Genomic DNA, 13,843 nt, shown 5'->3' on the forward strand with positions numbered 1-13,843 from the left:
GAAGGCTCCTATCTTAAATAAGAAAGCTGATAGTCCTATTTTTCCGGTCCTGATCTGGCATAGGGTAGACGCCTCCGGTCGGTTTAGGTCTGAGTAAGGCTAGGCTAATTGCATCGACATTACCCTTGACCCTTACAACCATGATGGCTCTTTCCTTACAGTTATAGCGGCTTGTACACTAGCTAAGCGGGTGGTTACTATAACTAAAACATGGCTTATTTAATCCTTTAATGTAAACTATATAGTAAGGAAAGAGATACCCTGAGGGTAGACCTACAAGCTCTACTACTCTCTTTATACACTCTATTGAATATTAAACTAGGTAGAGAAGGGCTACTTAACTACCTAGATAATACGAAAATAGCTGCGAGAATTAGTATTTACACTAACAATAACTAGGCTACGAGAGAATGGTTTTTACTATTTAAGGAGGAAGAAACGATACGTAATTTACCCTTCTTTCTAGGTCTTAATTGCTAAAAAGGAGATCTCGAGACGCTCCCACCTGACTTAGATTCCTTACGAATCAGTCTTGCAATATACACACCCGTATTATTAGCACACCATTATTCGCTCTTTGCACTTGTGATTGACCGAGACTGGTCCGAACAGATTGATAAGTAGTTACAGATATCAAAGTCAGGGACTTCGGTATTAGTCTCTTTTGGTGTTACCTTGATTAGCAAAAACACTTTCGGAAGTCCGATATCTCCGCACCAAATACACATCCCAGGTGACTAACTAGATTATGAATAGATCCTATAGCACCGCATTTGTCAGACAGGATTACCAATCATTCGCATATCGACGCTTAAAATTACCCCATTAATTACTAATGATTCCGAGTTCTCCCATTGCGATCTTGGAGTTTCAAGTGGGCATTCCGACTATAGCTCGTACTGCTTCCGTTAACTTTCACGATAATTGATTAAATTGCCTTTCAAACTCAACTTCCTATAACCCCTATACCTTCACATAGAATCGCTCCACAATGGCTTCCACTCAGAAAGCTGTACTTCTCACAGAGGTCGGAAAGCCTCTTGTTCTCGTCAACGACCTACCCATCCCGCGACCTGGCCCGCAACAGGTTCAACTCAAAGTATCCGTTGCTGGTCTCAACCCACACGACCAAAAGACTCGAGACATGGGCCTTTTTGTCAACGATGATCTTCCCAAAATCCTCGCCAGCGATATCGTGGGAATAGTAACCAAACTTGGAGAGGGCGTGAGTAGCATCGCTGTGGGTGAACGGATCGTCAGCCAGGGCTCCCAATTTCCCGGCCCGCCTCAGAATGGTCTCCAGGAGTTCGCCGTGGCAGATGTTGGAGCATCGTCAAGGATCCCGGACTCCATCACTGACGACGAGGCGGCCACTCTACCCACCAACATCATTGCGCCTTTGGTAGCGCTCTTCGATACACTGCAGATTCCTGCACCGTGGTCAGGGAAATCCAAGAATTTTGATTATGCAAACACAACACTTTTGGTGGTCGGGGGAGGATCCAATTGTGGCAAATTCGGCGTGCAGCTGGCTAAGCTCGCAGATATAGGCAAGATTGTTGTCGTGGGCGGGAATGAAGCAGAGTTGAAGGGATTCGGCGCTACCCACGTTCTTGACCGCCACGGAGGCTACGACGTCGTCCTTGACCGTATTATAGCCGTAGTAGGAGACAACCTGGTCTACGCCTTCGATGCAATCCAGCCGCCCGAAGGCCAGATCCTTACGCTCAATGCTCTCTCCAATCACAAGAAAGGCGTGCTAGCTCGGTTGCTCCCCTTAGGGCCCGTTGACGAGTCTAGAGTCCAAGGGAAGAAAGCCGGCTTTGAGGTTCGGGATGTGTTCGGCAGCTCTCATGCCAAGCCCGACGTTTCCAAACGATTCTGGGAGTTGGTTCCTGGGTACCTGGAGGCTGGCAAGATCAAACCAATTGGATATGTGGCGAAGCAAGGTCTTACTGCTGAGAATGTAAATGAAATCCTCGATGCTTATCGGGATGGCAAAGCTGTCACGAAGACTCATATACACCTCTAGACGAACAGGATCTTGATTTGGGTGTTTGGCAAGCAACGAAATCGATGAAGATGCGTGTTATTGGTTAATGAATCAATATCATCTGGCCACAGACCGCGGGTCAAAACCTCTAGTTAGGGGGTTCTCAGGAAGGCGAAAGTGGTTAGACAACAAGCAGAGCACGAAATTGCTAAGGTGCAACATATGAGTCATTAGAGCCCAGTATTTCCCCATTGCAAGCCAAAAATGAGTTTGCAGCCCGTTGCGTGTTGTATGAACTAGTTAAAGTGGCAAACATTACAGATCGCTGCTATTTACTTCAACCAATAGTTATAAAAAGCTCCTGCTTATCTTGCAACTAACAGAAACATCTAACTGCAAATTTTGTTGCAGGTAGAAATGATTTTGTTCTTATACACATCTGGTAGTTTCAAGTTTGGCCACTCTGTAGCCTGCTTCATCGTTATGACAGACTACAACGCCTTGAAACAAGATCATCGGCTAAGGGTGAACATTATTACGCATTACTTATTTGTGATGCATAATCCAATCTATCTAAACTCCAAAAACCACCAGTCCCACATATCCCTCATACATGCTATAATTTATATATAGGAGTCTTGCTAAAGCTAGGCTCCTACGCCGCCTGCCCGCATACGAAGGATCTTCTTTAAACTAGCTTCAGTAATTGCATCAAACCACAAATTCACCATCTTCTTATAAGTTAACCCACCCATCTGCGTCACCCCACTCCACGGCCCACCCCAAATTCGCTTACTTCACGATACTTCAACATAATATTACTCTAGTTACTAACCACACAATTGACTGATTTCTACTAAATTAAGTACAGCGCACCACTATACATTCCTCTGCTTCACTGAACTCGTTAGAGTCCAATTCCATCAATTCCGAGTCCTCAGAATCCGAGTGTTCCTATGGGGATGCATCGCCGGCGGCTTATATACGTGCCTTCTCTGCTCGAATCCCTAGTGTGTCCACAAAGTCCTTTTCAGGCCCGGCAGTACTCTACGGCGGCTTTTAGGCCTCGCTTCCTCCAACTTAGCAGCTAGGACTTATTCGAGTGCTCTACGACGGAGAGATCAGCGATAATATTATCAAGTGCTCTGCCGATCTTCTGGAACAACAGCCGCCCCCGTAGCCTTACCGAAGGCTACGTCAACAGAAGCTATAGCCAAGTCCCTGGAGCTCTTAGTAGTTCTGACGGCTACAGCGCTCATTTCGGCTATGAAATCTGGCCTAGCTGGTGTAGTAGGACCTTCCGTAGGTGTCCCCTAGCCACTTCGCCGTACAAATCGTGAATTTAACGGCTTTAAGCGGTCTCTAGGTCAAACTCCGCTAGCTTTCCAGCCCGTAGTAATATTAGCAGTCGGCTGGTGTAGTTGGTCACTTCGCTGGTAGATAAGTCCCGATTTGAGCCTCGCCCACTTGGGTCGGTGACGAGTCGCGGGTTCGAATCCCGCAGCTGACACACAAGGGGGTTTAGTCAACCCTTACGGCGCGCTGCCCACCTTGTTGACTTCGCCTACCTAGCGATAATAGGGAGATTGGTGCAGTTTAGGATTACGAGCATCCTAGCCAGTCGACCGTCAAGCACTACGTCGGCGGAATATAACTCGACAGCCGGTCCAGAATTCGAATCGTTAATCCGACCCCTTATCGGACCTCGCCTATCCGATAACGCTCGTCGGCGAACCCGTCCCCTCACGATAGAAGGCGCGCAGCACGCCCTCTCGCCGCGATTCTTGCGAGCGTCTAGACCACGTTACGGTCTATCCACTTGAGCGTATGGTTGAGATGTATACGCTCGACGAGAACCCCAATTAGCAGATACTACGACTTGTCGCGACAAAAAATAGTCGAGCATCTTCTGCACATCAGCAGCATCCCACCCCTGAGGACGAATTTAAGTGCCACATTACCACACTTATCGGTAGTTCAGGCAGGGGTTGTAGCACAGACTTAGGGAGGGACAGGAGGTTTAGTAGTCGTTTGGCTACAAGTTTACCTGTATAACCGCCCGACGCGGCTTAAGGGCCCGCTATATCATCTATAGCCCCTTAAGGGAGTACTTGTAGAGGTACCGAGGGTTAACACCTACGGCGTATTTAATATTATTATTAATATTAGCACCATTCAGCCTCTCTTTCCTAGCTATAGTGTAGGCCTCAAGGAATTTACGCTTACCAGGATTCCTGTTAGAATAGTTAAAGCAGGCCTAGCTAAGCTTAATACAGTAGAACCGATTCAAGGCCGAGAAAATAGCTAAATACAGTAATTCCAGCACATAGGACGAGTACACTAGGATAAAGAGAAGCTAGGTGATACGTGACCCCATGGGGGGTTACCCTATAGCTATAGATAAGATAGATAAGAGCTATAAAAGAGCTCTGCCAGGCCAGAATAGCTGACCTGGCGATCCTTTCCCAATACAACAATTCACACCCGATATGCACGCGCATCACTAGGCGTTATTAAAAGAGCACTCTACATAAATTCCTCCGTTGTATAACTGCTATAGCTACCTAGAATAAGCAGCCGCTACTAGGGGTCAACCGGCTTAGTCTCTAGCTAAGATGCTCCGAAGCTACTTTGAGGCCACAGTATTGCTAGTCTAGCTATCAGGGGACACTTCTAATTACTACCCGTCGAATTAGCCCTCGTTAGAGTTAGTAAATCAGTATTATTATACGTACTTGCCGGCATACACTATAAAGGGCGATATCTATTAGCCTATATCACTTATATACTCGATGATAGTGATCCAAGTGCGATTCTAACCAGAATCTATTTACTTATTAGCCTCCTATCTGGTAGGATCAACGGCGATGCGGTGGTGTAGGGTGCTGCGCGGCACTTAGTTCATTCTGTATAACCGTAATTATGACCTGCTATTAAGTATATCGATTATAGCTCACGTATGCGTGTTTTAGCTAAGATTTCTATAGTGGTAGGTAGGGCTGAACCAGAAGAATATGTGGCTAAGTTTTCTCATTAATTAGACGCGTGGTCATGCCGTTATATAGGACATAGTAGTAGGGATGCATAGGTTCGCGTGGCGTCGCGGAATGGGCTATTAGGTCAGGTGGCTACAGATGGGTACGTTGACTTATAGGAAGGACCTAGGTACCAAGAAATGCACTATTTACAAGTCTACATCAGTCTTGCGCTGACAAAGTGAAGGACTGGCAAAATTCCGATGGCCGCCGTTATAATTAGAAATTCGGTGCTTTTCTTCCTGAGCCTCAAATCATTCCTGTTGGCAAGTCTTTCGGTGTTGTCGAAATGAACGGACCGAACTACTGGTTTCGCGACACTGCTTCAGACGATATAATCAGCAAGGTCAAAGTCCGTATGATGTATCCATGCTTTAGTTTCTTTAGCTACGTGTCCAAACACATCTGATAGCACTGTCAAAATTGCCCTTTGTGGTAGGCATGCTGTTCGCTATGACTACACATCTATAACTCAAGCAATCCCTTCTGATACAAGCCACCTATCGCTGTCCTACCCCTATGTATTACATATTATTTTTTGGAGATAAAAACAACGCCGCTTTTTCCTCGTCAAGCCCTCGCCTTCCCACCATAAAGATAGCAGACAATAACTCCAAGCTGATCAATGGAATATGAGATTTGTGTCTGATGCAGGATGCCTTCTTCGGACCGTGAGTATTGGGCTGAGAGCCTTGACGTAAAGCCCCGAGTCGGCAATCTCAATACTGTCCTTACCCCCGTTACCTCCCTATCTGACATGCAGCTGGCTGGATCTGAGAAAATGACTGCCAAAAAGGAGCGCGGCGGGGAGATCTTCGTAAACCAAAACGTCGAGAGTGAAATCCCAGCCTTTGCCATGGTAATCAACAATCTTGACTCGAATTCTCGCACGCCACTTCGCCGAAAGTGACGGTGCGTGGAACGGGAGCGATTCGATGATTTCTTCGTTACATTGAACTAGGTACGCCGATGGAAAGTGATCACGTAGTACCTCGAGAGTGGCACAGGAAGTACTCGAACCAGTGTCGACGAGCGCATCCAGCGTCCCAGTTTCAGTGAGAACAGATAATTTGCGATCTTTCTCGCCGGCGCTTAAGTTGTTGAACATGAAGGCATTGGGATGTGGCCTGCTTCTGATCCCCCCATTAAAGATTCCAGCATTGTCCATCGGCATATTCCACAATGGCCAGGCTCCAATAGTATGTAAAGCACCATCGCATGGTGCTGTGTCCATACGGGCTGTCATCGCCCTCCGATCCCGCATATATTGAAGATTCCTCTGAAACTCTGGGCTGAGACGAAATTCGAGTGCTTTTTTATCCCAAATCTTTGATTTTTCCTCCTTGCGTCGACGAGCCTCATCATCCAGGTTTTCGTTTTTGAAGAGAAGCCGCAGAGAAGCGGCAAGTACCATCCTAGTGTGTGCCATTTCATCCTGATTGCCTCTGCCACAGATCTCCCCGGTCTTTACTTGTGGGTCTGTTGGAACCCAGGTACCGAAATAGTTCACATCGGGACACCTAGTATCGGGGTATGGTTGAGTGTAGTGGCAGTCGTAGTGGTAGCCATGGTGGACTTGGTCAAGTGTCGGTATTTCCAAGGCCGACATCGTGGCAAGGCTCCAAGGGCTTTCGGTGCTCGGTCTTTCGAGGTGTTGTAGTCTTGATCCCCTGGTTTGGGTATGAAGCAGCGAGTGAATGATAACAAAGCTGAAAAATGCATAGTAGCCATGTGCAGAACGATGAATTCAATAAGGTCGCACGTCGAACTTTTATAGAGCCAGGCAAGATGAGTGTTGTCTGCTGGGCCAACATGGGACCACCACTGGGCGTCTAAATTCCAAAGCGGATTACTCCTCCAGAAGCACCACTGGAGTAACGAACGAGAATTACCTGAGAAACTCTGACTGTCTGAATTATGATGGGGCACTACACATTTCATCTGGCGCCTTCCTCGCGGTGTCTCGTTGTAGGTGGCACTCAAGTTTGACGTGCATGGTGACCAGTACCAGTTTGAAAGTGTGATCTCAGGGGCTTTCTACAGCAAACAGCCGGAATTTGGAAATCGGATTACGTCAGGATGGCAATTTCTAGTAAAGGTAGACGTTAGTATTTCGTGAAGCGAATTCGTGAATGGTCCTGGAGTACAGCGTAGTGTGTTGACCCGTCAACATCCACATAGAGCCTCCAGCTGGTAGCGACGACTACTTACCAGGTCCCATCCAAAGCTTCTAAATTCATATTATTACGCATCCATCAGATAGCCCCTTTGCCACCGTCCCATACTTTTCGCGTTGGCTTGCTATTTCGGAAAGTCATGTTTCCGGTCCTCTTGCTAAGTCAGGTTGCGCCTTCCGTTCCTCGTTCACCGTGTATCGCCCTCTCTTCAACCAGGTCCACCGCCACATTCAACCACTCGCCGGCAAAGCACGATTACCACTCTGCGCCATCTTGGCAATCCTCAAATTTTTCATCTTCTTGCGTTGCATTGATACGGCATCCTTGCCTTTGTATTGATTTCATCGCAATCACCATCGCTTCCACTGCAACCACCATTAGTACCTGCCACAGGACCATCGCTCTCGCTAACAGTCGCGACCAAATTCCCACCACCGACACTTGCGTGCAACGACTCTCAGTACCCATTGCATGTACTTCTTCAACCAAGACCATCGCATGCACCGCCAGAAGCCATGGCTGAGGGTGATACACCACAAGGCCAATCGAGCATCCGCCCCATGGCTGCAGTCAACCGATTGCCTGGGAAATATGTTAAGGCCACTGTACCGGACACCCCTGAGGTGCCCAAGACTGCTCATGCCTCGCCTATTCCTAACAAGACAGGCAGTCCGTCGAATCCGGCAAATGGAAGTGACGAGAACACTAGGCGACGCGAGGCACCTAGTGATAGGCAGCAGAGAACGTTGACCCGTTCAGCCAGTTCGCAGCAGTGCGCCCCAATCGATGCGCAACGAACCATAACCACCATTGATGGATTGCACCATGCGCCAACCGGTCCGCAATTGCCTGCGCTAAGCACGGCGCAGGCAAGACAAGGGGGTGAGTATTGGCGGCACAGGGATGAATATGAAAGGGACATAGGTGATACACAAAGCAACTGGGAAGAGTTCAAAGCCAAGTTCGACTTCGGCCTGGTATTTGAGCAACTTCAAGGCCACGAGAAACAACGCTACGCGAAATTGCTACTCCAGGCAGACGAAAAGAAGAGACTGGTGGCGCTTGAGGAAGATACTGTTGAGGCACTGCTGTCCACAGCTGCGAAAACCTTGGACAATCACAATGGCAACCCCTTCTCGAACAGCAAACATACACCTTGCAGTCCCACCCGCAAGGCTCCTGGCTTCGCCGATCTTGATACGTCACCTTCTCAATCCATGACACCACGCGCTAGAGGACGACCAAGAAAACATCCACCTAAGTTGATGGGCGACGAGAAGACTGTCACAATGGGTGTCAACGAATTCAAGCGGTATCGTGAATACTACCGACCTGAATATAAGAAGAAGGAGGACGTCCAAACAGCCTTCGTTTACAAGGCCAGGGTATTCGGAACGGAAACCAAGGTCTTCTCCACGTTGCTCGACGATCCAATGTACATGGGTTACCTTCCTGGAGAATACATCCTGCGATATATTGGTCGCGATGATATAGGCGATGATGAGAATAATGTGCAGCAGCTGCATCGCCGTGGCGTGGCGATCACACGGTCAGGCCAGCTGGTAGCCTACGTACTTGGCGAAGGTACCGTCCCATTCACCAAGGAACAGTGCTACGGTCGGTTTGAGGAAGTGTTTCCAGCTATCGTCAATCTAATTGTAGCCTTTCTCGGCTTCAACCCTGAGGACCCCGAACAGATGGAGCCCACACTGAAGAGCTTCTGGGCAAAACCTAAGACCGAGTTGGCAAAGGTCGATATTTCCTATCTCGAGGAAATGTGGCGGGACAGGTTTAAGAATACAGGTCGACCGAACTTCATGGCGACACAATATCTCGAGTCCAGATCCAAACTTTGGGAAGCAGCTTGGCTTTTGTGTGAACTGCAACGACAGAAGGTAGAGCTGAAACCGGGCTGGAGCGATTTGGAGGGGTTTCTCAAATTCATGTCAGGTGGGGTTGACATGGCAAAACTGGCCACTTATTACACGGGTGTATGGCTTCGAGACGAAGCTATTCGTTGTATCCAGGAAGGCTATCCCGACGAGGTGCTTATCTACGATCCTCGTAAGCAAGCTGGAAAAATTAAGGTATGTGTCTCACTTTCTCTTCAACTCGCATCTTGCCAAAAGTCGTTCTGGCGGTTGTCGGTCACATCTATATCAACGAAATCTGAGTTCGCGAGGAACTAAAATTGACATGTGAGGAACGCCTAACGGAAGTTACCCGAGGGCTGCGGAAGTAACCAGCTGTCCGGTTTCGTCGGTGCTTAGTTAATCCGCTTTTTCTTGGCTTCGCCGACTTTACTCGATCTTTCATTGAAGCTCCAGCTAACCCATACGTTTTGAATAGAATTCACACGAGTTTTATAGAGGGGTATTGGTTTTCCCCCAACCAGCACCCTTCGACACCACACGACTTAAAGAGCTGCGCGAAGCAGCCATTCGTGTAGTCACACATCAGCCCATCCTCGACGACTTAATCTTACAAAACCGTGCCGAACGTGCAGAGCGCGAAGAAGCTGCCAGGGAGGCCGCGCTGTGGAACAACTACCCGTGGAGCAACTTGCCTGTTCCTGCAGACCGAGCGTCGGGGGATCAGGTCCCATATACGAATCAACAGTTGGCATCGGCTCGGCAGCAATTGACTCAACAGCAACCACAGCAACCGGCCCAGCAGCAATCCGTTGAGCAACAATTATTTCAGAAGGAATTGGGTCAGCTGGCTCGGCAACATCTGGCCCGGGACAAATTGGCTCGGCAGCAATTGGCTGAGCGATCACGGCAAAGGAACACGTCCAGTGACCACCACCAGCAGGTTGGTCCAGCTCAGAGATCACAAGGGGCATCGTCCAATGTCCGGAAGCCAGCCATCTCCACCTCGTCAAATCAGCAAGTCGTTGCGACTCCGACAGAGCAAAAGGTCACTTCTGCTGGAGCTCAGAAGCAAACCAGTCTGATTATACCAGAGGAGCAGCCCTCAAAGCGAAAAAGAGGACGGCCGCCAAAGGACCCTTCGCAGCCAACACGGAAGAGGGCTAAGCCAGCAAAGGCTGCCGACGCGACAAAGACAATCGAGGACAGCATCGAGGTTGCTTCTGATTCTGTGTCTGCCGCCCTGTCTTCACCACTTCCTACAAAAACGGATAATTAATCAAACACGCCGTTTACTTTAAAGACTATGGCGAGCTCCATTTACTGCCTCTTTAAGAGGCTTTCGATTTCGCCCTGTCCTGCCACCAACGCCGTATCATGCGGCAGAGCCGCTACAGCTACCACGGCACGACTGGGCCTTGGTGTGGCACAATCTCGACTCTTTTCTGTCTCGTCAACCTCTCAAGCGAAAGAAAAGTCCAAAGGCAAGAAGAAGAAGAAGAACAAAGGCGATGAGCCTGACCCCAGAATCAGAAACATCAAGCTCTCCATTTCTCGCCGAGTCCCAGCACCACTGCGCTTCGCCCGCAACCGTGCACTACGACATTGGACCATACATCGCGCGTGGTTGCTGTTCCAGCGTAAGGAGCGAGAGCGGGAACAGCGGGAACTGATGCGGTAAGTTGCTTTCGTAACCGGACGCTGAATATCTTGTGTCACTAGAATCATGATGGTTTAAAATGAAAACTAATGTTGGAATAGGACGTACCAGTCTATGAGCAATGCTTGCGAGGAATTGCGCACCACGTCCGGACCTGGCACACGTGACGAGGGATATCTCTATCGAGTAGCGATGGAGAAGAAGGGCGTTTATGGCCACAACAGTATCCCTATTGAGTACGCGCGACCCCAAACCGAAACTCCGGCACGCGAGGCGTGGAACCATGGATGGACGCGCGAGTGAGGGCCTCGATGATGTTGGTTCGTTGTTATTCAGCATTCCATTGCGTGTATCGATATAATACTCTCCCTCCCACCATCATAGCCCCTTGAGCTATACCAGCACCAAAGCAGGATGACTCGTGGTTATGGGGACATTGCACGCACCTCACGAGACGGCAGGATCGTGGACCTGAACGCGTGCAAACAGACGTTAGCTCACTGTAATATGTTCATATTCCATGCGGCTGATCGCCAGGGAGACAGTACAGAGTAGTGTATGAGTAATACGGCATTAGACAGACCCAAACAGACATTTTCTCGGCATAATTGGTTGCATTTTGTCCCTAACTAAACAGCTGGCTCTCCGCCTCCGTCGGCTGATTTCCCAGAATACAACTGATTAGACGCATTGAGAGCCCAAGCCCCGAACCACTAGCGTCGCTTCTATATAGCTATTAATACACCCTTGCCTCCCAGGCATGTGTAGAAGAACACTCGTTGAGCCCATCGTGATCAAATCAGTCAGTCTGGTCGTGAATATTGTCCCTGGCTGTATTCACTGCCGAATCGTGCTGGCTGTGGTTTCGCGCCGTGCTAAGTACGTCTCCATCTCGCCTGTTGGTCGTTTCAGGGGCACTCAACTGGATTCAGTCCCGGAATCCCAACATCTTTGCCCCATTGGTTGCATCTCATACAAATTCCTCGCGTTCTCCGTTTGTCCTCCCGCGTCCCATCACAATCTGACTCCTCCCATAGGAGCACCCGCTCATAAAATAACACAACATCCGCCTCCCTCGCCTTTTTCGAATGTTAGCAGGGCAGCTCGTGTGGCTGCCTCGAATACGTCGTCGACGCCCTCGCCGCTCAGACTTGAGCACTCGAGGTACTTGCGGGCGCCGACCTCGTGTGCGACGGCTTCGCCCTCGCGCTCCGTCACAAACTTCTGCGATTTCTTGCGCATCTCTTCTATTGCCACCGGATCATCCCGCAGATCCTTTTTGAGTCCTACTAAGATGATGGGCACTCCAGGGCAGCGCTCTTGTGCCTCTTCTATCCACTGCACAGGTTTGTCAGCCTAAACTCCCTCGGATTGAATTCGAAATTAGAAAGACGGTTGCAGCGACTGGAGGCGCACCTTGTGCTTCACGTTATCCAGGGAATCCGGCGTATCAATCGAGAATCCTATCAGAATCACATGTGCCTTAGAGTATGCGAGGGGCCGCAATCGCTCGTAGTCTTCCTGCCCTGCTGTATCCCATAATGCTAGTTGCACCGACTTGCCGTCGACTCTGCAATCGGTTACGTAGTTCTCGAAGACTGTGGGTATCTGCGAAATTGAATTGGCTCGTTAATCGGAGGGTTCTCAACTACTGACTAAAAGGGGCTATTGAGTGCGGGTTGGTCGGCTTACGTAGTGCTGCAAGATGTTAGCAATGTCGTGAGAGAACAGGCCGGAAATGATGCATGGCTTACTGTTGGGAAGTATCCAAGGGTGAAGACGCTCAGCAAGGAGGTCTTGCCGCAGGCTCCATCGCCGATGATGACCAATTTCCTGTGATGCAACTCCCGTCAGCTTCCTCCCATCCGTCTCTTCACATCATCAACGAAAAGACGTGGCATCGCCAGTTTCAATGATCTACAGGGTCCAGCACATATGAACCGCATTCAGCAGAGGAGCCGCAACCGTACGGTAGTCGGGGATTAATCAAGAGATCCAGATTAATGACGTCGGGCGGCTTGGGTTGTCTTGAGACATTTGGAGTTCGCAGCAGGGATCTCGTGTAGAAAGGAGGAAGCAATAGGGATGAGATCGTCAGATTGCCCAAATGTTACGTACCTGCGGATGACATTGCCTGCATTTGCGCTCGCCATTGTCGACGTCGCGTGTACCGTGCAGTCGACAACACAAGTCGAGATAGTTGAGAAGATGGTCAGGGTTCCGCAGTTTTCGTTATACACTTCAATGCGTCGCCGTCCTCAGTTCCGGGGTTTACAGAGCTCGCTAGCTTGGAACGACAGTTCGTCTGGTGGACAGGCCTCGGCGCGCCTCTGTTCGGGCGTCTGGGTTTTGGGGAAAGCGCGCTGGTGGTTCTGGAACCCAAGGATTGGCGTGTATCGTGTTTCTAACTTCTGGTTTTCTTGTTAGGAATTAGACGAAGAAATTGGGGCGTGTTGGTTCGAAAGATGCGCTCAGGAGTTCGGAAATGGCGTTTGGGCTTCGAAAAATTGCTGCTCGAGGTCCTGGTTGTCGTAGCTGAATACGAGCAGGGTCTAGCACAAGGCGCGGGCGCTCGGCTGTCGATCAAAAACTGGGCAGGACTGTCTGTAGAATTTAAAGACACGCCCAGTTGGGTTGCTCCAAGTCAAGCGGGAAAAGTCGCGAATCCTAGTCATTTGCAGCAAGACGTGCCGCGCTATGAGGGGAATTCCAGTGTTGCACAGTTGCACCTTGATGGCGGTGGGAGAGATGCCTGCTACGTAAACAATGGAGTAAGGGTAGGTAATTCCAATAGTGAGTCTCTTACTTTGGGAACTTTTGGATTGAGAATAAACAGATGGTGGGCAAGGTATTTGAAATATTGCTATGCTTCTAATGTTTTGCCACGTTCAGCTGAGTCAGGCCAGGCGCGATTCTTGTGGTTTGGTGGCCAGAGAGTTCGCTCTAATCATTATGTGCTGATGTGTAATTGATGCGAGAAACCGCTGAAGCTCTAGACGGCCCTGGAACGTTACAGGCATTAGCTTGTTCCAAGAGGAAGAGCTGAGGCGCTGCAATTGCAGCTTGTTGGGGCTGTGAATGTGAATCCCAAGTAATGCAAGCCGAAG

At 49.3% G+C, this 13,843-nt stretch overlaps 5 protein-coding genes and 1 non-coding gene across 6 annotated transcripts; 4 read left to right on the plus strand and 2 right to left on the minus strand.

The window, feature by feature from the left end:
* The first annotated feature begins 769 nt into the window (after window positions 1-769).
* BCR38DRAFT_438463 (putative alcohol dehydrogenase) lies at window positions 770-2,380 on the plus strand. Its single transcript, XM_040860586.1, has one exon. The coding sequence runs from the start codon at window positions 992-994 to the stop codon at window positions 2,030-2,032; it is 1,041 nt and encodes a 346-aa protein (XP_040714269.1). The 5' UTR covers window positions 770-991; the 3' UTR covers window positions 2,033-2,380.
* A 1,020-nt stretch (window positions 2,381-3,400) lies between these two features.
* Window positions 3,401-3,503, plus strand: BCR38DRAFT_t213. The gene has a single exon. It is a non-coding gene; the product is annotated as a tRNA-Thr (tRNA).
* A 2,173-nt stretch (window positions 3,504-5,676) lies between these two features.
* Window positions 5,677-7,117, minus strand: BCR38DRAFT_239728 (uncharacterized protein). Its single transcript, XM_040854382.1, has one exon. It carries the CDS (start codon window positions 6,635-6,637, stop codon window positions 5,777-5,779), a length of 861 nt encoding a protein of 286 aa, XP_040714270.1. The 5' UTR covers window positions 6,638-7,117; the 3' UTR covers window positions 5,677-5,776.
* A 125-nt stretch (window positions 7,118-7,242) lies between these two features.
* Window positions 7,243-10,514, plus strand: BCR38DRAFT_239682 (uncharacterized protein). The gene is made up of 2 exons (XM_040854381.1): window positions 7,243-9,292; window positions 9,555-10,514. Exons 1-2 carry the CDS (start codon window positions 7,721-7,723, stop codon window positions 10,353-10,355), a joined length of 2,373 nt encoding a protein of 790 aa, XP_040714271.1. The 5' UTR covers window positions 7,243-7,720; the 3' UTR covers window positions 10,356-10,514.
* Window positions 10,383-11,039, plus strand: BCR38DRAFT_346844 (uncharacterized protein; the record flags this gene model as incomplete). The annotated part of the gene is made up of 2 exons (XM_040856283.1): window positions 10,383-10,753; window positions 10,838-11,039. The coding sequence occupies 2 exons, from the start codon at window positions 10,383-10,385 to the stop codon at window positions 11,037-11,039; spliced, it is 573 nt and encodes a 190-aa protein (XP_040714272.1).
* Window positions 11,040-11,783: 744 nt separating this feature from the next.
* Window positions 11,784-12,889, minus strand: BCR38DRAFT_486692 (GTP-binding protein rho2; the record flags this gene model as incomplete). The annotated part of the gene is made up of 5 exons (XM_040864063.1): window positions 11,784-12,074; window positions 12,153-12,344; window positions 12,429-12,434; window positions 12,491-12,569; window positions 12,855-12,889. The coding sequence occupies 5 exons, from the start codon at window positions 12,887-12,889 to the stop codon at window positions 11,784-11,786; spliced, it is 603 nt and encodes a 200-aa protein (XP_040714273.1).
* Window positions 12,890-13,843: the final 954 nt, after the last annotated feature.

Source organism: Pseudomassariella vexata (genome assembly GCF_002105095.1).
Source record: "Pseudomassariella vexata strain CBS 129021 chromosome Unknown BCR38scaffold_9, whole genome shotgun sequence".
Classification (NCBI taxonomy): Eukaryota; Fungi; Ascomycota; class Sordariomycetes; order Amphisphaeriales; family Pseudomassariaceae; genus Pseudomassariella; species Pseudomassariella vexata.

Excerpts from the sequence above, each read along its gene's own strand:
- BCR38DRAFT_438463 (XM_040860586.1), top strand. The coding sequence starts at position 992 with ATGGCTTCCACTCAGAAAGCTGTACTTCTCACAGAGGTCGGAAAGCCT.
- BCR38DRAFT_239728 (XM_040854382.1), bottom strand. The coding sequence starts at position 6,637 with ATGTCGGCCTTGGAAATACCGACACTTGACCAAGTCCACCATGGCTAC.
- BCR38DRAFT_239682 (XM_040854381.1), top strand. The coding sequence starts at position 7,721 with ATGGCTGAGGGTGATACACCACAAGGCCAATCGAGCATCCGCCCCATG. Across the intron at positions 9,293-9,554 it reads AGCAAGCTGGAAAAATTAAG|AATTCACACGAGTTTTATAG; the intron begins GTATGTGTCTCA and ends CGTTTTGAATAG.